We start from the raw sequence: 25,936 nt of genomic DNA, 5'->3' as shown, positions 1-25,936 counted from the left end.
GATTTCTCTATACAACGTGGTTCAAAAATATTTGATTTGGTTGTTTGTTTGACTCCACGACTTGATTTCTAATGTTTGATTTAGCTGATGATTTCTCTATACAACGTGGTTCAAAATATTTGATTTGGTTGTTTGTTTGACTCCACAACTTGATTCCTAATGTTTGATTTAGCTGATGGTGTGACTCAACAAGGCAATTCCTAAAATTTTATTTATCGGATCGTTTCATTTGTCAAAGTGTTTCCTAATGTTCGATGTAGCTTATTGTTCAACTCCTCAACCTGCTTCCTAATGTTCGACGTAGCTTATTGTTCAACTCCTCAACCTGCTTCCTAATGTTTGATGTAGCTTATTGTTCAACTGCTCAAGCTGCTTCCTAATGTTCGATGTAGCTTATTGTTCAACTCCTCAACCTGCTTCCTAATGTTCGATGTAGCTGATGATTTGACTCAGTAAGGTTATTCCTAATGACTAATTCAAGTTGATAACTGGACACTACAAGATGCTTCCTAATGTTCATTTCTGCTGATCATTTGACAATATTCATAGATTGGTCTCCTTGCTTTCCTACAGAGACTTCGGGGCTTCCGTTAAATTTATATTTTATGAAGTCCTGAGGACCCCCACATTTGAATTGTATAGGGTCCTTACAAGATGTTAAAGGATCCCACTTTATAGTTTCTTCAGTAAGTTGTGTGTGTGTGTGTGTGTGTGTGTGTGTAAGGGAAAGAGAGAGAGAGGGATCTCACTAGAAGTTTGGTGAAAATAGGAGTTCCACAAGCAAAAGTTGCAGTCCCTTCTCACAAGCATGTTGGGTATGCATGAATTATACATGAAGTGGATAAATATCCATTATAATGTCAGAAATAAAGAGACACAAAACCTTGTCAGTTTTACTTATTTATAATTCTTTAAATATTGATGTAATACAATTGCTATACTGTCATCCAACTTGGGAACACACTAAACAAGGCCGTTATTTAGACAGTAATACGTCGCGCCCTCCGAAACAAAAATATCGGGCAAGGTTTAGTAATTACAGAACTGGATGATCGTGAATCTAATTTTAAAGGTCGCAATGAGCATTATTCATGTTCTCAGTCCTGAGTGCTGTATTACATTACTCTCATATTCTTCTTAATCTTTTAAAGTTTGTAAAACGGTGTTGATTTGTCCTTTTTTCTGATCTGACATGTTTTGAAGTTTGCAAAGATCGATCTACTCTAACATTTTGCATCGTATAACATTCACAAGTCACACAGTAAAGAGTCTTGTTTATAACCTTGCGCCATTTTCTATAAAACCATAGACTTGTCCTCTATCTAGATAGATTCTCAATCGAGTAAACATTCGATACTCAGTCGAATAAAACATTAGATAATCAGTCTAGGTAATACTGAGTGATAGATTTTAATAATGGCATGAGCACTGATTGTGACCCAGACAATGAGGCATGTGAATGGTAGTGATAAGACCCTGGAGATGTGTATAATTTGCTATACTCCAGAAAACTTAGTTACTGTATATATATATATATATATATATATATATATATATATATATATATATATATATATATATATATATATATATGTGTGTGTGTGTGTGTGTGTGTGTGTGTGTGTGTGTGTGTGTGTGTGTACATGCCGGTAATAAAACAATGTTTTTTTTGTTTGAATGCAAACACTTGATACAAAACTGTAAATTTTCGATATCTCGAGACCTTAACAGATCTCAAATCATTTCAAAAATGAAATAGGGATTATATGTTGTTTGCTTTAAATTGATGCGAATTCTTTATGCCTTTGACCTTGACCCGTCGTCATCGACCTTTGAAAAGTGTAATTTCGAGGACGGTAAGTGTGGATGGAACAGCATTTCCGCTGCTTGGACGTTTGGACAGGGATCGGATGGCTTACCGGGGACAGACCCGAATCAGGACCACACCTTTAAGAACGGTTGCAACAATGATCTGCTGAAATGTTGAAAGAAAATCATTATTAATAACCATTGATTACGCTACAAGTCTTTCACCAAATGGCATCATCTTTTTTAATCTGTAGATTCCAGGCCAATAATAATAATAATAATAATAATAATCGGGAATGTCTGGAAAAATATTGTATTTAGCACATATCACACTGTCGCATAATTAAATACCAATTGCAACGGTTAAGCAAATGTACGTTTTATGATTGATCTAACAAACAACGTATTTGTTTTGAATTAATGGACACTTTCTAATTCATATCTGAATAAATGGAAACGTACGATACCAAGACATTAACCATATTAATAGCAGCAAATTCCAGCATTAGGACGATACTTTGGAGTCAACAAGGAGAGTTGGAAGATAAAATGGTACCGCGCGGAGGTAACAATACAGACCTAGTCTTTCTGGAGGGGACGACCAAAGGAAGACATGGGGAGATAGCGGTTGATGATATAAAACTCTCGAACTATTCTTCTAAAGGTTTCTCATCACTGAGACAATATTACAACATATTGTTTAATCATTCTTATGTTGTTGATTGAATTTTAACATATAACAGTCCAATAATAGTATAACCGGGATAATGTTTTTATACGTCATTCATTGAATCACATAATCACTGTTATGTTGTTGATTAAATTTAAACATATAACAGTCCATAAACCTCTTCCCATGGGAATCAAACATCCTTTTGTCGCATTATTTTAACTCAATATATTTTCCGAGCAGACGTAAAGATATTTAGCTAGAAAAAACGTAAGGAAAATTAAAATAGGATACTTTAACCCACCCACCCAGCAACAACAAACAAGTCCTTTGGGTACTAAAATGATGGTGCTTTGATCGTTCTGGCAAGGAGAACATCTCGATGTAGTTGTAATGTTCTGCTACTGTAATTTGGCGATCCACTATTCTTCAGGATGTACATTTCTTTACTAGACTGAAGGAAGAAATGATTTTATTTCCTTATTGTAAATTCAGGCCCGTTATGGATACACGTTGCATCAATTTTGCATAAACATGGGAGCTGTGTTTCTTTTTCCAAATCTTGTGTGAATTGTGCCTTAGTGATGCTCATTTTGGACAGACACTAATTGTGTTCCGGACTTGAATCTAGGACTAGTATGTACTAATTGCCAGAATCTTCCCAAAGCACGCTAACACTAATATTAAATTCACACAGTCAGTACGAAACCTTGGTGTTACTCTCGACAGTGCTCTCTTATTGTTCCAACATGTCATGAGCATATGCAAGGCTGCATATCTTCAGCTGAAACTCATCAGCTCCATTTGCAATTGTATTTCAGTTGATGCAACTAAAATACTTGTGTGTTCCTTAGTTCTTTGAAGAGTGGACTATTGTAACTCAATTATGTTTGGTTCGTCTTAATATCTACTCCAGAAACATCAAAACGTCCACAAGACAGCTGATCGGCTCATCCTTAGAGTACCACGATCAGAGTACACCTCTCCCTGCTATGTACCCTACACTGGCTATCCATTCGATCCAGAATCAAACACAGAATTTGTTCTCTGTGCTACGTTTTACTGACGGGCTCCAGTCCAAATACCTATTCGACCTCACCCATGTGTACACACCAGCAAGATACGTAAGCTCCTTTTCTGACAATCGTATTCTCATTATTTCCACTATGAAAATGAAGTCATATGGACAAAGTTCTTTTGCATACCAGGGCCCATCAACGTGGAACGAATTGCCCACTGAACTTAGACCCAACAACACAGTGATCTCGTTTAAGAGTGCTCTTAAAACTCAGCTGTTTTGACTGCAAGAGCAGACTTAAAAACCTAATAATGTTTCCTAACCTTAAATATTTTCAGCATTTTTCTGTTTTCTAATTTCATAGTGTTTGTTTTTTTGTAATCATATCATTATATATGTTTGTCCAATGTTGTAAGATGTTACAGCTTCTAAAGATTATGCGCTATACAAAGTCCTCATTATTATCTTTATTATTATATGGTAATATTTATATGTAATTTCAAAGAAACAAAGTTAAAATGTGATAACAGAGATCCATAAGAGATACTGTGATCATCCGATTCAAAGCCCGGTGTTATTCTTGATGATTGCTGACATTTGACTTATCACAAATATGCCAGATCAAAAGATAATAACTTAAATTAAAGATAGGCTTTTATGAATAGCTTACCCTAGCTGTTTGGAATTTTTCAAATCGGGTTAGAATGTATTATTGTTGTTAGACCATTATACACAAGATCACGTTTGCCCTGCCATCCACAGTTTCTGTATAATCGTTCATGTAGCTCCAGGATACTGCCATAGAGACTACCTTTGTCATATATTAAAGGACAATGTATCATCATGTCTTTCTTGTACATTCGTTTATTTTTTATTGATCTTTGAAAAGTTTATAAATGGTATTGTTCCATTTATATTGTTTCTAATACATAATGCTGTATAAAGTGGATGTAATATTTTTTATTTCATCTTTTCTCTCTTTTTTCAGACGATCCTGGACAACAAAGTTTTGCCAGATTGTAATAGATCTTAGACTCCACTTTCTACCAGAATACATTGCACAGATTGAATCCAGATTTTTGCAAAAATAACATTTCATTGAATATTTAGAGTTTTCCAACCATATCATAAAAGAAGGATCGAATATTTAGAGTTTTCCATCCACATCGTACTAAAATGGATTAACAAATATAATATTTCCTAATGAGTCATTGTTGTTTACTCTGCATTTCGATTCCGTATCTCATCTCTCTTTTTTTTACTCTGCATTTCGATTCCGGATCTCATCCTTCTTTACTCTGCCATTAGATTCTGTGTCTCACTTCTTTTTAACCTGCAAAATAAACAACGTTACATGAAATATTGTGGAGGAATAGCCGGATGAAATGGGGGAAAAGAAAAACAAATTATTTGTAGTTAAGTGACTTTTAAATAAGGCAATTAATAGTAAGTATCTTTAAAAACAAAAAAGTTATAAAAGCAGACATTTAAATATTAAATTTTAAAGCTCAAGAAATAGACCAGGTATTGGAAGTAAGAAGTAGCAAGTTCTGTACTTTGTGAAATTTTCCAAGATAATAAAAACAGTAAATATTTAAAGCGTGGCACTTTTCTACTTCTCTTGTAACTGACATAAACGACTATAATTTACAATGTAAACAAAGGTAAAATTACGTTGTAAAATAAAGACATATCACAAAAGTAACACAATGTTAATATTTCGTAAGTATCAGTAATATAAAGCAAGCTTAATTAAAAAAAACTTTGAGCGGGTGATAGATCTATATTAGATATTTTATCCTTCTATAACAATAAAATATTCTCAAGGGTATTAATAGGAAAGAAAAGTTCATTCTAACCGTCTATATCTGACCAGAACAAAAGTTGTGGCGATAATCAACACCACAATAACTGTCCCGCTAACACCACCAATCAGAGGCCAAACCAGAGCGTCTGTAAAATAATACATTTTCATGTTAATTTAGTATGAAGTAGTGTGATTACGTCATTGTTTACTCATCATTATATTGCTTGTATTATATAGCATCCTCAAAGCATTGTTACGTTGTTCTATTGTTTGCATTGTTATATCATTGCTATATCTATTTTTACATTCTTGTTATATCTATTGTTACATTGTTGCTATGTACATTGTTACATTGTTGCTATATCCATTGTTACACTGTTGATATATCCATTGTTACACTGTTGATATATCCATTGTTACATTGTTGATATATCCATTGTTACACTGTTGATATATCCATTGTTGCATTGCTACATTGTTTGTATACTATGGCCTTGTTATAAAACTGTTAAATATATTGTTACATTTGCTTGTATATTATAGAGTTCTTACACGTATAATCATCAATATTAAGTAACATTGGACTTTATTAGTATTTGTATTAATGTATTAATTTTTAACGCAAATAAACACTGAAACTGTTTTCTTTTCACATTTACGGTGATAGGTATTGTCATGACTCTTTTGATCCAAATACATTAATGCAAGAACAAATCTGTATGAAGCTTTGTAACATTAAGGTATATTATAATTTCATCCATATCACATCGACCATTAAGGTAATTATGGTATATCGTACATATCACATCGACCATTAAGGTAATTAAGGTATATTCCACATGCCACATCAACCATTAAGGTAATTATAGCATATTATACATATCACATCGAACATTAAGGTAATTATGATATATCATACATATCACATCGACCATTAAGGTAATTAAGGTATATCATACATATCACATCCACCGTTAAGGTAATTAAGGTATATTATACATATCACATCGACCATTAAGGTACCTTTACGTAGCATATCATAGTAATGGAAACGTGTAAAAACCAATAATGTCACCAAAAATACTAATTGATAATGGTCATTTTTGACACGAATAGATTTTGTGTTGGTATTTTATATCAGTCACTTTAGAGTACATGCGAATATATGTCTCTACATTATTTTTCTTACAGACACCACAGCAAAATACATTATTTGCATTTCTTCACGGCTAACTAATACTAATACATGTATACAAATACTCATCGCCAGTAAAATTGCACTATAACAACCTGTTGCATTTTTTACAGATGCCGATAACTGCATTGAACTTTTGATTGCGGTAGACGATGTTGGTATGTGTGTTGTAGATTCTGTAATTGATTCAGAGGTTGAGGTAGACGATGCCTTCGGATATGTGGTCGATTCTGCAGATAGCTCGAAGGTCGCGTTTGACGATATCATTGGATATGGTGTGGTTTCGTTAGTTGTCTCAATGATTGTGGTAGATGATGTCGTTGGATATGTTGTAGATTCGGTAGTTGATTCCGATGTTGAAGCAGACTTTGTCGTTGGATGTTTTGCATGTTCTGCAGTGGATTCAGATGTTTCGGTAGATGATGTGGTTGGATGTGTTGTAGATGATGTGGCTGTTGTAGACGATGCCTTCGGATATGTGGTAGATCTTGTACTTTGATCAGAGAATGTGGCTGGATGAGTTGTAGATTCTCTAACTGATTCAAAGATTGCGGCAGATGATGATGTCGGATATGCGGTAGATTCTGTATTTCTCTCGGAGGTTGTGGTAGACGGTATGGTTGGGTATATCCTAGATTCTGTATTTGATTCAGAGGTTGTGGTAGACGATGTACTTGAATAAGTTGTATATTTTGTAATTGATCCAAAAGTTGTAATAGACGATATGGTAGGGTGTTTCGAGTATTTTGTTGTTCCAGTTGTTTTGGTGAACAAAGCCGTCGGATTTGTGATATGTTCTGTAATTGATTCAAAGGTTGATGTAGACGACGTGGTATGCTGACTTATAGAATCCGTTATTGATTCAGAGCTTGTTGTAGACGATATGTTTCGATGTGTTGTAGATATAATTGTTGATATAGAGGCTGTGGTAGACGATGTTACTGAATATTTGCTATATCCTGAAATGGATCCTGAGGTTGTGATATATGATGTGGTTGGGTGTCTTGTAGATTGTATAGTTTCAGAGGTTGTGATATATGATGTGGCTGGGTGTCTTGTAGATTGTATAGTTTCAGAGGTTGTTATATATGATGTTGTTGGGTGTCTTGTAGATTGTATAGTTTCAGAGGTTGTGATATATAATGTGGTTGGGTGTCTTGTAGATTGTATAGTTTGAGAGGTTGTGATATATGATGTGGTTGGGTGTCTTGTAGATTGTATAGTTTCAGAGATTGTAATATATGACGTGGTTAAGTGTCTTGAAGGTTGTATATTTTTAGGGGTTGTGATATATGATGTGGCTGGGTGTCTTGTAGATTGTTTTATTTCAGAGGTTGTGATATATGACGTGGCTGGGTGTCTTGTAGATTGTATAGCTTCAGAGGTTGTGGTATATGACGTGGTTGGGTGTCTTGTAGATTGTATAGTTTCAGAGGTTGTGATATATGATGTGGTTGAGTGTCTAGTAGATTGTATAGTTTCAGAGGTTGTGATATATGATGTGGTTGAGTGTCTTGAAGATTGTATAATTTCAGAGGTTGTGATATATGATGTGGTTGGGTGTCTTGTAGATTGTATAGTTTCAGAGGGTGTGATATATGATGTGGTCGGGTGTCTTGTAGATTGTATAGTTTCAGAGGTTGTTATATATGATGTGGCTGGGTGTCTTGTAGATTGTTTCGTTTCAGAGGTTGTTATATATGATGTGGCTGGGTGTCTTGTAGATTGTATAGTTTCAGAGGTTGGTATATATGATGTTTTTGGGTGTCTTATAGATTGTATAGTTTCAGAGGTTGTGATATATAATGTGGTTGGGTGTCTTGTAGATTGTATAGTTTCAGAGGTTGTGATATATGACGTGGTTGAGTGTCTTGAAGATTGTATAATTTCAGAGGTCGTGATATATGACGTGGCTGTGTGTCTTGTAGATTGTATATTTTCAGAGGTTGTGATATATGACGTGGTTGGGTGTCTTGTAGATTGTATAGTTTCAGAGGTTGTGATATATGACGTGGTTGGGTGTCTTGTAGATTGTATAGTTTCAGAGGTTGTGATATATGATGTGGTTGGATGTCTTGTAGATTGTATAGTTTCAGAGGTTGTGGTATATGATGTATTTTGGTGTCTTGTAGATTGTATAGTTTCAGAGGTTGTGATATATGATGTGGTTGGGTGTCTTGTAGATTGTATAGTTTCAGAGATTGTGGTAGGTGAAGCCGTCGGATATGTGCTGTATTCTGTAATTGATTCGAAGGCTGTGGTAGACGATGTGGTTCGATGTGTCATAGATTCTATGGCTGATGCAAAGGCTATGGTAGACGATGTGGTTGGATGTGTTATAGATTCTGTGACTGACGCAAAGGTTGCGATAGACGATGTGGTTGGATATGTTTTAGATTCTGTAGTGGAGTCAGAGGTTACGGTGGACGATTTAGTTCGATGTGTTGTATTTTCGATGGTGGAGTCAGAGGTTGCGGTAGACGATGTCTTTGGGTATGGCGCATATTCTGTGGTTGATTTGGTAATAGTAGTAGAAACCTGCCTTTGAACTTTGCTTAAGTCGGCATTTAATCCAAGTCTTGTAGCAGATGTTGTTTCTAAGAAAACAAACAAACATACAACTTGCGTTATTCGTGTAATTTTAGAATTAGGCTCTGGTTGAAAATACTATGCGATACGAATGAATAGGATTTTGGCCGCTTGACATTAACGCAACTCACTTAAACTATTTATATTATGCCATGATTGCCATCGGCTTTGTGATTAAGGTAATTTTGCTTTTATGCGACGGTTGTTTGTTGCAACTTTCGCTTATATTTCTACTTCGTGATAATTTCTAAATTATAGATTGTTTTTGTTTTAGTTACATGGATAAAACGATTTAGAAATTCTCGATACATGCCTAATAACGTAATAAACCTAGGATATTCTATGTTTCTTTACATAGATCTTTCGAGTTTATTGATTATTTGTTTCATTACTGGGATACGGTGTAGGGAACACGTTTCTCAACCCGAGTAATAAACCCATGTCTAGGAGCCCACTCAAACTATAACATTCACTAGACTTTACGGTAGCTTGGATCAGTTTCGTTAAAATGGACTCTCCTAAATTTATGAATATAAGGAATTCTCGGAATACTTGCACTTATAATTGTATAATAAAATTGTATTAGTTGTTACCAATCTATGCCTACTGGTAGTTCATACAAATGTGAAGTAAGAAAACCATACAAGTGTGAATGTAGGTATCTTAAATGTGTGGTTGTTAGGATATTAAAGAAAAATGTTGTGCTATTTGCGCATTTAACAGCGGTTCATTTTGACGACACTTGTGTTGAGGTCTTTGGAATATATATATATATATATATATATATATATATATATATATATATATATATATATATATATATTAAAGATAATAACTAAAGCTTGAAAACAAGTGTTAATTTTCAATTAAATTCCTATGTAACTTACTCACTGAAATGAATATGCGTGTGTATATATATATATATATATATATATATATATATATATATATATATATATATATAGTTACAGTATAACGTAAAAACTATTCTTTACTTAGTTTTGAATGTAATTATATTATAGTAATTACAATGGATGTACTAAGGATTTTCAAGTGTTTGATACTGTCTGTACAAAACTAAATGTATCTTCGCTTCTAACTTACTCATGTACTTGGAACATAACGATATTTTTATGAAAAGCCTAGAATAATCTAACTGGCTGCTTGTATCCCATTACTTTATGTATTGACCGTAAAATGTTAAAGATTACCTGCAATACAAAATATTGTTTGTTTTTCTGGACAGTCGTAGAATCGGATGGATCCATTACAGAAACAAATTGGAATCTGATCACCACCTAATAAATGATGATAAAAAGTAAATTAACAATAATCCTGTTATAGGAAACTATACAGTGCGGAAGAATTTATCTGTCGTAGATTATGAACTTAAATGTAAACTCTACAAGAAATCCCAAAATCACACACATTCAAGAGATTTATGCATAATGCTTGCAGTCGTAGATTTAAACGTTTTGTGTTTCTCGTACATAACACGATATGAGTGGTTTAGTGGACTAGTTAAATAATTGTACCCCCCCCCATATAGCCTGTTTAAAGCCGGCTGATTAGTAACTAATACACTAAAACCTGCGAGATAACTAGTCGAAAATGTAATACTGTCATTAAATGGTAATATTTAAGGTAGATTATTTAGTTGTTCATCTAGTGGTTAGAGCGTCCACCTTGGATGTGGGAGGTCATGGGTTCGATCCCCGGCAGAGTCATACAAAAGATTACAAAAATGGTACTGACAGCTGCCTCACTTGGCGCTCAGCATTAGGAAGTTATTGTTAGGACTGGTCGGCTTGGTGTCAGTATATTGTGACTGGGTGGTAGGCCCTACATTATGCTACATGTCTGTGGCATGATGCCCTAGACATCATTATACACTGCCACAGTGCATACATCGTAGCGATATGACTGAACAATTGTTAAGTTACGTTAGAAATCCAAATCACACACACACGCACACACACACCTCACAAAATCGTGAAAATTCTATATAAATACCTTTTAGAAACGTACTTTTCGTAACACAAGTATAAAGTGCTTTTCTATTTCCTTTATAGTATTAAGTTCACGTACTCTCCACACGTTTTCATGCTGATTAATCTGTTTGAAACGAAAACATACCCGCTTTTGGGTTTGTATTGAGCTTTAGCACGCTGGTTGTCCAAACATTTGGCGAATCATTTGTCTTGAACTTCTCCAGCAGACTTTTTTTTTCTTTAGACGTCCTGTCTAAATCGTGAGCTTCACAAGCAACAGAAGTATTAATCCGGATATGATTTTCGTCAGATTCGGTAAATTCTGCAACCGTCCGCCCGTCTGGAAAAGGTAAAGAAATACAAATATTTGCACAGCTTCTTACAGGTAATGAAATTATATCGTCTTTTCACTCTAAAATCACTGCCGACTAAGGGCCTCTTTTGAATGGGGGTACAATTTTGTATGCATTGAAGATGACTCGCAGAGTTTTCATCATTCCAAGTCGTGGTTGCTCCGTGGTAAGTGTGCATCACTCTCGACTGAAAGGGTGATCCTGCCATCTTATCAAAGTTGGTCGGATACTGACGTGTGTCTAATGGTAAGTCTGGTCGGATACGTTGAGTGTCCATAGTGTCGAGTACGGTACTTTGTAGATTAGCTTGGTTGAGTATGTTGGTGTATCCATCGGGTCGTATACTGGAGTGCGTCCCTAGGTAAGGTTAGTTAGGTACTTTATTGTGCCCACAGTTAAGGCTGGCCAAGTAATGTAGTGTCCATTTGTAAGCGTGGTGCGTCAGTACGTACGTACTTACATACATACAAGCGTGCGTGCGTACACACACACACGTACACACACACGTGCATACATACATACATACATACATACATACAATGACTTATGTAATACTAGCTGTAAATGGCTTATATACTTGTCTTGTACAAATTATGTGCCAATGCTGTTCATTTTTTTTTGCTTAATTTTTTGTGCATTGTTGTTACTCGGAGGAGTTTAAACCTCTCGTGTTAATTTCTACACTGAAATATACAATTTTACATTCCAGATGGCGCAGTGTTATGACAGCCAGTGAAGCGTCAGATCGCACTCTACTGGTGTGGATCAATATCCTTTCAGACCAGCAAAAGTCGATTTCATCTTAGTTCTCGTTTGATTGGCATGCACGCTATAGCTACGAAAATGTTAGAGGTGACATTAAATGTAAACAGCAACAACAAAAATTCTAGTCCAGGTAGAAAAGTAATGTAATACATTTCGGAGTATACGTATTTGTTTATAACTCTCCATGTTAATGATTTCTTAGATTTTTTGTGAGTACTTGTTTGATTATGGGAAGTCGGTACTGAGGATATAGTCCTCAGACAGAACTATTCAGCCAATTACTAGAGTGAAACGTCTAGGAGTGAAGTGTTAGTGAGTTTCATTATGATATGGATTACGTTTGGTGAATTCAGGTCAGAGCCGCACGAGTGTTCTGTCGCTTTACAGTCATTATCAAAATCGAATTGTGTGAATCGATTGTATAACTCCGGGTGCAGTATTTATGATTGGAGCATGGTATACGCAATGAATGAATTTTTCATTCAAAATAAAAGAAAAGAGACCGATTATTGTAGCTTTGGTGGTGAATACAGTGGCTTAGTAAAAATAGTTCCATGTATGAGGTGGCTGAGTTGTATAGCTTCACGGAGTGAAATACTGGTGGTACGTTACGGAAATGAAGAGAACCATGTAGTTGTGCGGTTGACATGCATTTGGGAAGCTGTGAGATCTGTGGTCATGTGTTAATTCGAGTAAAATTAATTTATAGTTTAAACGCATTGGTATTTCCAGTTTACAATAGTAGTTGTGTAAAGTTTGGAAACGAGGGAAAACTTATGACTTCTAGCAGGATTTGTCCAGGTGTCTGACATCGTTCAGTCAAGAAATCCCTTTTCGTTGTTACAGTAATAACGCTTTCCTTCTAGTCAATATCGAAATTTCGCCTTGTGGCAAACACTATCAATTGGGAGGAAAGAATTTTCAAAAAACGCCATGCTGATATGACCGTCTTTGTAGTAGGAGTAGCGACAAGATTTTCGAGATGGCGACTGCCCCGACCATACTGGCCGTCCAATTAGCTCTGTTTTAGTTTCTGACTAATTATAATTTCGGACTAATTTGAATTTCGGAGTAATTTTAATTTCGGACTAATCTTAGCTTCGGACTAATTTTAGTTTCGGACTAACTAGACTATGGAAAGAATATGCGTGTGTGAAGTTACATGGCAAGCCTCCAAGTAGTTTAGGAGCAGTAACGATAACAAACTTGTGCTGGCGGACGTACGGACGGATGACAACATAACCATTCCCTAAGCTCGTCTTTTATATGACCAGTCTGTACAAATAAACAGACTGCCTATATAAAGAGAGATAACTAATTGTTTTTGTTTTTATAAGATTATGATAACTTGTTAAGGTGTATTAGTTTTATAATACACTTTAAATTGATGTTATCTCTACTGCTTCTAATGCCATATGACAAGGTCATAACTTTCCCAACCCTAGCTAACAATATTTCACTATGCTTAAAGAAATATTGATTTTTAGGGTAAGAAAATGCACTGAAGGTTCCTCACCTTTGGTACAAAAGTATTTGCGGTGGGTCGATCCTATGCACTCCACACATAGATTGCCAAGCGTCTTAACAAACTCATAGGAATGTTTGATATCTGGAAATAAATAATTCAGTAAAGGTTGTAATATTAACAAAAATACCACCGATAAGGTCAAACAGTAGCGAAAACAAAGGGTGACATAATTCTGACAACTTAGGAATTAGAGTATTCAAGATATACGTGTATTATGAGAGCATAAATGAGCAAGTCAATCATTTTTTTAAAAATTAAAATTAATAATTGAGCTGGTTCTTATGGTTATTAAAAAGAGCTAATGCATCCATTTCCATCATAACATATGTTATACCAATTTTAGATTGTAAAATAGTCTATTTCCATAAAAAAAAAACATAAAAAGTTTCGCATAAGCAAAACAATTAATTTCAGATTACCTGAGGACGAATTGAAACGATCATAGGTAGCTCCCAGCCAGAAACAACCCGGGTAATGATGAAGTCTCCTATCAAAAACATGATACCGTAACCCTCCATCTGTTAAAAAATGTCCGGGTAAAGAACCATTGTTAACATGACATGTCTGAAGGGCCACGTTCCATGTTTGGTTGTCAAATTTTAGCAAGGAAGTCTCTGTCTCTGAAACATGATATAAATGTATATGAAACTTTTGATAAAATTAGCTTTAAAAGGTATTTTAAACCTAATGAAACATATATTAAGCTATTAAAAGATCGCCGTCGTTCGAAATGCAAAATGACAAGTAGAATATTGTAATAAATTAGGAGTATACGCATTTAGTTATAGCGCTCCGGTTTCAGAAATTCTTGGATTTGTGTGATTACTTGTGTGGTTATTGGAATTCGGTGCAATTGAAATATTCCTTAGCCCGAAATAATTAGCCAATTACTAGGAGCAAAAGTCACAAAGTGAAGTGTTAGTGAGTTTCCACGATGTCATGGTTCACGTTTAGTGAATTCAGGTCAAAACCGCATGAGAGTGTCCCTTTCGTACCACAGTCCGTATTAAAATCTAATGGTGTACATTGGTGGTGTGACTGCAGTGGCAGTATTTACGGTAGGAAACCGGTAAATTACACAAAGGAATACATAAGAATATACTCGGCAGATACCATTTATGTAGCCATGGTGTCAAATGTGATGCAGTTGTACTGGGGAAATGTGCCTTGAAATCACGAATAGACTGGCCTAAGGTGGCGTAGTTAAAAAAAGTTCCCTGTGCTAGGAGATAGTTGTATAGTTTCTACGGCGTGTACTGCTGACGGTACGGAAGACTGACGAGCAGAAACCATGCAGATATGCGGTTGATATATATTTGGCAGGTTGTGAGGTTTGCTGTCTTGCATTGATTAGAGTATAATTTATGTATAGAATGGACAAGTCGGGCTTTCTAATTTACAACTGTTGTATACAAGTCTTTGAAAATCTGGGGTAAACTTGTGACTTCTAGCGGGAGTCGCGCCAGGGTTTGACACCGCTCGATCAAGCAAATACCCCTGGCTTGTAACAGTAAGATTGAAGAAGCACTCATTTGTTTTAACTTGTATAAACATTAAATTCACGTTAGAAATGTAAACAGAATGATAGCAAAATGATATGCCCCAAGGCCTATTTCTTTGTTACGGTTCCTACGTCCTTCCTTTATTAGTACTGTAATTCAGTGTCGCTTTGATTGCGTTTGACGTTTGTTATATCTTTCCAGGCAATACAAGGAAAGTGTTTGATTCAGAAAAAAACATAGATGATCTGAATAGGATTCGAACCCTTACCCTTGTAGGTGAGAGTTTGTCAGGATAGACAGTGAATAAATTGCCTTCTCAGATACAGGCGGATCGGTCCGTCAATTTTGTTTGTATACACATTTTTGTATTGTTTAGAGTCATGAACATAAGATAGCCTGAATGTTTAAGCGTGCACAGCTGTAAGGTAAATCCCAATATTTTAAATAATATCTAGACCACTAACATTTAAGATATTTCAAAGTAAATCTGCTATTACATTTTAAACCAAAAAGTGACGTGTTCCAAATGCCTTGCATAGGAAGGCTGAATTAACTTTACCGATCAATACTCAAATTGTTTGAATGGATAATTATTTTTATCCGATTGAGAGACAGTAAGCCGATATGGCCTTACTGCTGTATGGTATTAATCAGATTATCGTAAACCAAAAATTGCCAAGTGTCAGTTAATTATGCAACTAAAAACAGTTTATAATGTCCCCGACAAAACAATAGCAATAAGATGAGGCTCAAATTGCATAGATTCCTAGATAGTTGTATTGTAATTTTATTTTTATATCATTATATGCTATTGTAATTTAACATTGTATGTTGGACCTGACCTCTTCGAAAATAAGTTCATTTTCTACCTGGCTGTTGAGTTTGGTCTTGTTGTTGTTGTTTTGGTTGTTGTTATAGGATTTAACGCCATATTTTCAGCACAAGATAGGCTGTACATGGCGGCCAGTATAAATAGTGGACGAAGAACCCGGGAAAACCCATAAAGAACCACTGGCAAGCTTTCTCACATACCCACATTAGTGAAGTCCGAGATACGAACCCACGCAGACAGATTTGGGTTTTGTAGGAAAAATGTTTATCTCAATTCGTGTCTTGAACTTTTTAAATTCCATTTGAATTGCTATCGTTTACTACACATTTTATAATATGATTTTAGTTACAGTCTACGATATGTAGCCAACATCTTATTTTATAAACAGTTCGAACTTTTTACAACGTAAGTTTCCATTAGGTAATGTTTTTATTTTTTAGAAAATGTTAATTGAGGCCTAAGGTAAACTGGAAGACTATATAATCTTGTTACTGGAAAGATTATTCATTCTTGCGTTTACATCTTGCACAATCAAGTTATGTCCATATATAAGGTGTTATTAATAAAAGAATGTCTTATTAAGAAAAAAAAATGTCCACACATAGGGGATAACACATCACTTTACTTGGTGTACACATCACTTCAGAAAGGATGTACAATACAACATAATTGTAGATAGCTCATTTCAATTCTACCTTTGACCTTTTAGATCTCCATACATTAACCGATTTGCTGGTTAAAAGCACGAGCAGTGGTATAGTGCTAAATAAAGAAGTGAGAGCGCAATAAAAAGGGAACGCATGTTACTCACCTGCAAGGGTACAGTGATGAGCCTAGAAAAGTAAGGGAACGCTCATACAAGTGTGGGAACGCAGTTCCCACAACAATACAGCCCTGGATACGAGTAGTAAATAAAGAGCATACAAAATTGTGATGCAATAAAGGACAAAAGAAATATTAAGGATTAGACAAAACTTATTAATACATAACGACGTTCCCAGCTAAAACACTAAACATTCTTGATTCTGAAATGAGTTGCTAATTGAAGGGGAAAAGTTATACTTCCGTTTACGGTGCTTCTATGTTCGAATCTTGTAGTGGTTGCTATTGACATGTGTTTGGCATTATAAGGTGATGTCTGTAACGTTTACTCATAAGTTATGTTTGGGATCAAAGTCTGACCATTTACCGCTATATTGCAAGGCTTCATCTCTATACACTTCATAAGAATTGTTTGAAAGTTTCATCCACTTTTTATGGGTTTTTATTCATCAGCATTGTCCTCGAGTATGGGATTACGGATCGTGTGACTATTTACGGATTGTGTTACTATTTACAGATTGTGTTACTATTTACAGATTGTGTTACTATTTACAGATTGTGTTACTATTCAGGTCTGTGTAATTTCGTCGTTGGGTAATATTGCGGGTTTATAAGAACATTCATCTGGAGGGTGAAAGGAATCAACATCGTCATTCCAAGCACATCAGTGTTTTATCAATGTGCACACGGTCTGTGTCGAGTTTTCAGTCATACGGTGGCGAGGATTAACAGGAACATGTGAGAGATTCTGAGCTAAGTACTAAGGTCATACGAAATTTCTTATTATTCTCTGGTGTCATATATATAGGCGATGTCTACTACAGTAATGTGTGGCATACTGATTTTGTTTTTCTGAAGAGTTTTATTTCACAGATTACTTTTCAGTTGTATGTTTCCTTGCAACTTTGAGATCCTCTTAAACACGATTTACATACACCTTTGCTGTTATAGGTATTTTCGTGTTTGGAATTGCACAATCTATTATCATTTTATGATGTAAACCATGCACTAAATGAAATGGTTTACTGTGCTATCAAGGGATGGGATAGAGTTGTAAGAAAACTGTATAAAAGGAAAGTATTGAGCCCAGTCTTAATGGTTATCCGTTAAGTTCAACAAGGCACTTAATTTGTGTGACTTTATCTCTCACTTTGCCACTTGTACTGCGGACTGAAAGCAGTGATTTGAATTTTACTGTTTCCAATATGACACAGGTTGCCTGCTCACTAGGTGATGGAACTATTGTCCTCTTTTTTTCCCAAGTGTAGATATTGTGGGACTCTGTGTTGACAAATAACATAAAATGCATTTGTAACAGCTGATGCTTTAATGTCTCTCAACGGAATGAGTGAGTTAACAGATGAATACATGCACGTGTTTGTTTCCAGATTGTTTACATAAGGGCAATGGCCCTACAAGACTTATATTAGCCCTGTAAGATGGTGAAAACGCACAATACACATACTGGTACTATTAGAGGTTTGAGTAACTACAATACGCATACTAGCAATCTGAGATGGTTGAGTAACTACACACCCATACTAGCCCTTTAAAACGGTGGATAACTACAATACCCATACTAGCCCTTTAAAATGGTGGATAACTACAATACCCATACTAGCCCTTTAAAATGGTGGATAACTACATAGCCATACTAGCCCTCTAAGATGGTTGAGTAACTACATACCCATACTATCCCTTTAAAATGGTGGATAACTGCAATACCCATACTAGCCCTCTAAGATGGTTGAGTAACTACATAGCCATACTAGCCCTTAAAAATGGTGGATAACTACAATACCCATACTAGCCCTTTAAAATGGAGGATAACTACATACCCATACTAGCCCTCTAAGATGGTTGAGTAACTACATACCCATACTAGCCCTTTACATGGTGGATAAATACAATACCCATACTAGCCCTCTAAGATGGTTGAGTAACTACATAGCCATACTATCCCTTAAAAATGGTGGATAACTACAATACCCATACTAGCCCTTTAAAATGGTGGATAACTACATAGCCATACTAGCCCTCTAAGATGGTTGAGTAACTACATACCCATACTATCCCTTTAAAATGGTGGATAACTGCAATACCCATACTAGCCCTCTAAGATGGTTGAGTAACTACATACCCATACTATCCCTTAAAAATGGTGGATAACTGCAATACCCATACTAGCCCTCTAAGATGGTTGAGTAACTACATAGCCATACTAGCCCTCTAAGATGGTTGAGTAACTACATACCCATACTAGCCCTTAAAAATGGTGGATAACTACAATACCCATACTAACCCTTTAAAATGGAGGATAACTACATACCCATACTAGCCCTCTAAGATGGTGGAGTAACTACATACCCATACTAGCCCTTTAAAATGGTGGATAACTACAATATCCATACTAGCCCTTTAAAATGGTGGAGTCCTACCGTGTCCATACTAGCTCTCTCAGATGGTTGAGTAACCACTGACAGTGCAGTTATTGGAGCACCAGTGAGTTTTTGTGGTCGCTTCCTTTTGAACAAATTTCATACGAATCGACCCACTGAATTGTGTCTGAATGCCGCTTGTACTGAAATCAAACGAATGCTAAAAATAGACCATGATGTCACCGCGTCCGCCTGCCGCCATATTGTTTTGGGACACACCTTCGAATCAATAGAACGATCAGCGTGACCTATCCAATGTTCTGTTCATTCCCATATGTCCAACATGCAGAAGAAAATATGTATCTGTTAGAAGATGTTTTGAAAAGTGTTTGGTGTATACGTACTAGTATATGTGAATTTGTCTGCATCGCACAGTATTCCATGATATAGGAAATTAAATATCTGGCACACTAGACCGAATTCTATTAATATATTGAAGACCCTTTCTTTGTTCTGGTTTTATTTTTCCATTGGTTCATTTTTACGAGTTGTCAGTAAGATTTTTGTTGTGCACAGTTTGCTACATTTTTACTTAGAGCTTTTACATGAAATTTTTCCACAACATTTATATTTGAATGTTGCCGGTTTTTCTTTTCTTTTGAACATCGCTTATCGTTTTGATGTCACCCAAATCTACATTCACCGTAATATCCCTGTTTATTTCTTGCCTGTATTTGCAGCTGACAGCGTACAATTTTTGGAACTCTCTTCGGAGCTGTACTCTCAAATATCAAACAGATTTAAAAGTGAAGGATTGCTGTCCACCAAGCTAATTTCCATGTTTCACGTCAAACACCCGCTTAAGTGCAGTATGGTCCATAAAAGCTGTAAATTTCACAGAACGCTCGCTAAAGTGGAGCTTTCGGACTACGTAAGCTAACGCTCTTTATTCTGTTACGACTTGTGGTTTACATCTAAGCAATAGAAAAGTAAAAAACACAACAACATGTTATGTAAACATCAACAAATAATTTATTTCCCTTGAACACAAAGTGAAAATTTAAAAAGTTTTTAGAGTAATGTAAATTAAAGCCCACATAGTTCTAAAAGTCCTGTTGCAAATCCAACAGTATAGAGTGTTCCTAATGAATTTAAGAGGTGTTCCGAATGAATTCCAATTTTTTGAAAATGTTGGTGTGTCATTAGCCTTGAATGTGATAACGACTGAACATTGTTCATATACCACAATGATTTAATCAAGAAGGCCATTAAGTGAATTGACAATAATACCAAAATAGTGATCAAATTGTAAAAGTAAATTTGCACTTTTCAATTCCAATCGATGATTGAAATAAATAAATAATCTCAAATAATATTTGAACACAACAAAAAGGCTGATGAGGTTTTAAAATAGCAATGAATAAATCTGGTTATCACTACATTCATGCAAAAAGCTAGGACATAATACGAGAACCAAGGCGAGGGAGATTTTTCATCAACTTCGTCAACAAGATAACTTCTAGAAACTACCAAGATCAAATGGTCACCTAAACATGTCTACCCAAACTATCTTAATAGAATCCCCAAAACAAGAATCCTCATAATATTGTTTACAAAATAACTATTACAATCTTCAATTAAACACAAATTACTGTTAATGATAACAATGTCTTCCCTGTCTTACCTTAGTTGTATTCAGTTGTTGATATAACTCTCCCTCAGTAAGAAATGACTCATTCTACACCATCATGTTCCTGGCAAAGTTCCACTATAAAGCGAAGGGACTTGAATCCGTGTACAACTTGAAGGGCAGGTCTAACCGAGGATATTTTAAGTGTTGGAGTAGAAACGAGTGTCTGCTGTAATAAACTGAAAGCTTCCCTACAGAGTCCATACAAAATTTACATTGTTCTGGTTAGTTCTTATGGACTATAGAATAGTTCCTAATGAACTTTCTTTAACATCCAGAGATGCCTTTAAATCCCTAAAACTAATTGTTGTCGGATAAATCTTCGCTGCGTCCACATTTTTCTGGATCGGATTCGATATCATCAGCGCTAACAACATGCCCTAAATATTCAATCTCTCTGCAGAATGACATTTCAGTGGATGTGATTCGAGTCTTGCCTGTCTAAACCGTTCTAATACTTGCCTGAGATATTGGATCCAGATAAGTTCTACACAAACCAATAACGTCGACCACTAACGCTAGACAGTTTTCGAAAGGCTGCCCCGAAACGATAGTCATTATTCAAAGCGACTGTTAAACATAGTACGCAATATAACCGGTAAATTTTTGTATAATAATCTGCTTTAGCAGATATGACATAATATCCTCTATGGCATGGCTATGATTAGGAGACAGTTAATAAGTCCTCTGCCGTTTTTATATTTTTTATTTTATTTGCGTCAATTGATATTTTCTGTTTCAAAATGTCACACCTCAATTTACCATCTTCCCCAGAAAATACATTCCAATTTTCATATAAATGTTTTGTTAACCCATTATCTATTGGGCATTTAAATTGACATTTTCAATATGAACGCTCTGTGACAGCTTCGTAATTGACCTTTTTAATGTGAACGCCCTCTGACAGCTATGTGAATGCAAGATTTACCTCTTATAAACGCCCTCTGAAGACTAGTGCAAGGCTTACTTATTAGATTTAATATCTAATTTGTCATCTCCCTCTATTTGTAGTTGTATTGTTACTTAACTTATGTGGGTGTTATTAACTTTTATCTGTCCTACTTTTTAATCATACAGTTGTGGACGATTTACTTTCCCCTCCTATTTTCTAAAACTTACAGATCTTTCTATCTCTCGTAGAAGCACATAACAGAGTTGTGCAATGTCATCACCACTTATTTGATATGCGTCATAGTTATTTATCGTTCGTGTACTTTCACTTTGTTCTTATCAGTGTTATGTGTTAGTGATGCGTTCCATTTTATATTTGTTATTTTATTATTTTGTGTGTTTGAATGAAGCTGATGTTGCCCTTATTCGTTATGTAGATCTGTTTGTTCTTTTAGTTTCGTTGAATTATTATTTACTATTAAATAAATTATTTCTGATTGTTCAAATGACATAATTTTGTCATCACCACTGATTTGGCATGCGTCCTAGTTCTTTATCTTTCGTGTATTTTCACTTTGTTCTTATCAGTGTTATGTGTTAGTGATGCGTTCCATTTTCTTATTGTTATTTTATTATTTTGTATGTTTCCCTTATTCATTATTTAGATCTGTTTGTTCTTAAAGTTTCGATGAATTATTATTTATTATTAAATAAATTATTTCTGATATTTCAAAATAAGTCATCATTTCTCATGTTACAGAGATAAAATAAATTTTCATTTTCAAATCTCGCACATTTATTAATAATATATACAGTTAATCCTTCTCGATCTTTTCATACAGATTACGTTCTAGGATTATATGAGATTTCGTGAATTGAAGCATTTCAAACTTATTGCTGTGAATGAAATAGTATTATTCGTTGTTGCTACTTCTATTAATCATGTATTATTTAGGCATAGGTAAATTTTATATATTTTGTTTTTATCTTTTAGTGTCCATCATTCTTTCCAATATATCTTAGTGCTTTCCCTTTAGCATTTTTATTAAATATGTTACTTTATTCTATCTTTTATTAATATTGCAAGAAATAATTTTATCTTAATGATCCATTTTTTTAGGAACAAATATTTTCTAGGTAGTATACATAAAGTATTATATTTCTGTTTTGCTGACTCATTTCCTCGTGACCTTTGATTTGTTTCATTTCCCTTGTTTAGATTATGTTGTGCTCGGTCTTGGTTGGATAGTTTGTTTCATTTCCGTATTTCCCTTTTGAGGTCTTTCTCTGTTCCATATTCTATTCTCATTCTCCTTCTCTCACCATGTTATCCTTTCCCCAACTTATTTTTTTTCTTTCTCCTTTCTCTTTATCTGGACTTTCTTCGTCACTTTTTGTAACCTGTCCTTTTTCCTTATTTCTCTCTTTAAATCAGGACGTGTACCCTCACGTTCTATAACCTGCCTTTTTCCGTATGTTCCCCTCTAAATCAGTACTTTTATCTTCATTTTCAGTAACCTCTCTATCTTCCTTTGTAGTTTTCCTGATTTGTTGTAGAAAATCTACTTCATGATGTATGTATGTATGTATGTATGTATGTATGTATGTGTGTATATGTGTGTATGCATGTGTGTGCATATATGTGTGTGGATGTATGTATGTGTATGTATATGATTGTAAGTACGTGCGTTCGTACGTACGCATACACGCACGCGCGCATGTATGTATGTATGTATGTATGTATGTATTCTTTCTCTCTTCCTGTTTCTTTCCTTTTGGGTGCTTTTGACTCTTCTGCATCTGTCTCTAAATGAATGGATCATTTGGTGGATAGATAAACAGACCTTTAAGCGCTTAATGATATATCTCTGCATTGATGAAAATAACGCAAGAATGCCGACACGACGAGATCGTTTTGAACATAATCACTAAATTATGTGGTGGTGTAAGCAACAGCTATTCGAACAGCACGTGCAACTGATACACTATGCAAGGTTCATAATGGAGGGAAATATAATAAATCAAATTTCACCTTGTCTATCTAAAGATACAAAGCTGTCAATAACATGTAATTGTCTTACATTTATACACTGATAATAGTACAATGACTTGACAAAGTTTTGTCTCAGAAGATAATTTGAAATTCTGGATTTGTCCGCATTTGACTTTATTAAAAAACAATGATATTGATAGCATTATATCATAAACAAAGAAAGACTGAAAAAAAGAAAACATTACAGCTCCAAAGATCTAAAAAATCACTGTTCTAATATAAATGCATGCAAGGCAAAAAGCCAATAATAATAATATTAATAATAATAATAATAATAATAATAATTATAATAACAACAACAACAACAAATAATAATAATAATAATAATAATAATAATAATAATAATAATAATGATGATAATAATAATAATAATAATAATTATTATTATTATTATTATTATTATTATTACCTGTAGTAGTAATATTTGTATTATCCGAAGTTTTCACTTTACATAATTACACAATATTTTGTTTTAATCAAAGCGAAATTTCAGGGAAATCCTGATTATGTCCGCTGTAAACCTCTATAAGTAAGAAGCATGGTAAAGACCAACAAATTTGCCATTTATACAAATACTAATTTACCTCATTTTGTATGGAATGCCATGCATATAAATATTAAGTTACCTCAATATTTTTTTTTACCTCATTCTGTATGGAGTGCCATACATTTACGTACTTATTCGTCTCATTCTCTATTGAGTTCCATACATTTACACTCTTGTTTGCATCATTCTGTAGGGAATGTGACTACTATTGTCTTGGTCTTTTTCATCTTTTTGTTATAAATATGTTCAGTATTAAATATGGGGCAAGACTAGAAATATACAAATAAGAAATACGTTAAACTTGAGTTAACTCGAGTTATCCTATTGCAAGAGGGCTTAACTCGAGTCATCCTAAAGCAAGAGTACTTAACTCGAGTCATCCTAAAGGAAGATATCTACTATGTTAGATGGGTCGTCATGGTCATGAAAGCACGACACTAAGGTGACTGAATTTTCCCGACTGAGGCAAACACCAGGTAGAGCAAAATAAATTTTAGTGACTCTAATGAATGCACACCACATAATGCAAATAGAACACGAATGACTACTAATCACGTAGGGAACCTATATTTTAGTGACGCTAATGACCAAAAACTGTGTAGCAAACATAACTTAGTCATTCGAATGTTATTTTGTTTCATTCACACTCTGCCTGGCAAACCCCCCCCCAAAAAAAAAAAAAAACCGTCATACACTAATACCAGACAGTATTTCCATAATGTACTTTACTTCGCAACAACATTACTTACCATCAGCCGATGAACATCCAATGAAATAGACGAAGATACCGAAAACACACAGTTTAGCCATTCGTTTGATTTTTCTTCATAACAGAGCATGCAATCCACCACGAGGAAGCTACGTTATCAGGGTGTGTTACATTCCTTGTGTTTTAATACAGGTATATACCCTGTATTCATAATCTAACCTGACTTAATCAATATGATTGAGGAGTAACCTAACGTACCTTATGTTTATCATTTTATTTCGCAATAGATGTTCAAAAATTTGACACTGAATCTCAGCCGTTGCTTTCTTGACATTGGCAATCTATTGCCCTCGTAAATGTTTTAACACGAATGGATGTTAAGATCACTAAATCACATAAATGGGAAATAGCAAATTAAGATATCGCTATCACATCGATAGTAAATTGTAAGTTGGGATGGCTTTATCGCATACATGTTAAACAGTAAGCTGAAAAAACTTTCACAAAGAGTACATTATATTACAGTGGCACAAGTATAAGGTGATGGAATTAGCATATAAAATTGAAGTCGGTACCTATACAACATATTCCATCAAAGTCTAAACCTATACAACATATCATATCGAAGTCGATACCTACACAAGATATTACATTAAAGTAGTTACGTACACAACTTCTTCCGTTAAAGTTGGTATCTACACAAGATATTACATCTAGGTCGGTTCATATACAACATATCACATCAAGATCGGTACCTACACAAATATATCACATCAAGATCGGTACC

General features: G+C 34.8%; 1 protein-coding gene across 1 annotated transcript; it reads right to left on the bottom strand.

Annotated features, from left to right (window-relative positions):
• Positions 1-4,340: 4,340 nt before the first annotated feature.
• On the bottom strand, positions 4,341-25,320 carry LOC149792093 (uncharacterized). The gene is made up of 8 exons (XM_089969332.1): positions 25,190-25,320; positions 14,145-14,345; positions 13,714-13,806; positions 11,225-11,419; positions 10,300-10,386; positions 6,595-9,096; positions 5,357-5,450; positions 4,341-4,830 (listed from the first exon to the last, which is right to left on the bottom strand). Exons 1-8 carry the CDS (start codon positions 25,248-25,250, stop codon positions 4,791-4,793), a joined length of 3,273 nt encoding a protein of 1,090 aa, XP_089825458.1. The 5' UTR covers positions 25,251-25,320; the 3' UTR covers positions 4,341-4,790.
• Between the last annotated feature and the right edge of the window lie 616 nt (positions 25,321-25,936).

Source organism: Sinohyriopsis cumingii, chromosome 9 (genome assembly GCF_028554795.1).
Source record: "Sinohyriopsis cumingii isolate HCF-2022 chromosome 9, ASM2855479v2, whole genome shotgun sequence".
NCBI lineage: Eukaryota > Metazoa > Mollusca > Bivalvia > Unionida > Unionidae > Sinohyriopsis > Sinohyriopsis cumingii.
Note: the sequence above shows the minus strand (reverse complement) of the source record. Positions and strands in the feature narration are given on the sequence as shown.

Coding starts and splice junctions, on each gene's coding strand:
- LOC149792093 (XM_089969332.1), bottom strand. CDS start 25,250: ATGGCTAAACTGTGTGTTTTCGGTATCTTCGTCTATTTCATTGGATGT. Junction 14,346..25,189: donor TGGATGTTCATCGGCTGATG/GTAAGTAATGTT, acceptor ATCATGTTTCAG/AGACAGAGACTTCCTTGCTA. Junction 13,807..14,144: donor TCGTTTCAATTCGTCCTCAG/GTAATCTGAAAT, acceptor ATTTATTTCCAG/ATATCAAACATTCCTATGAG.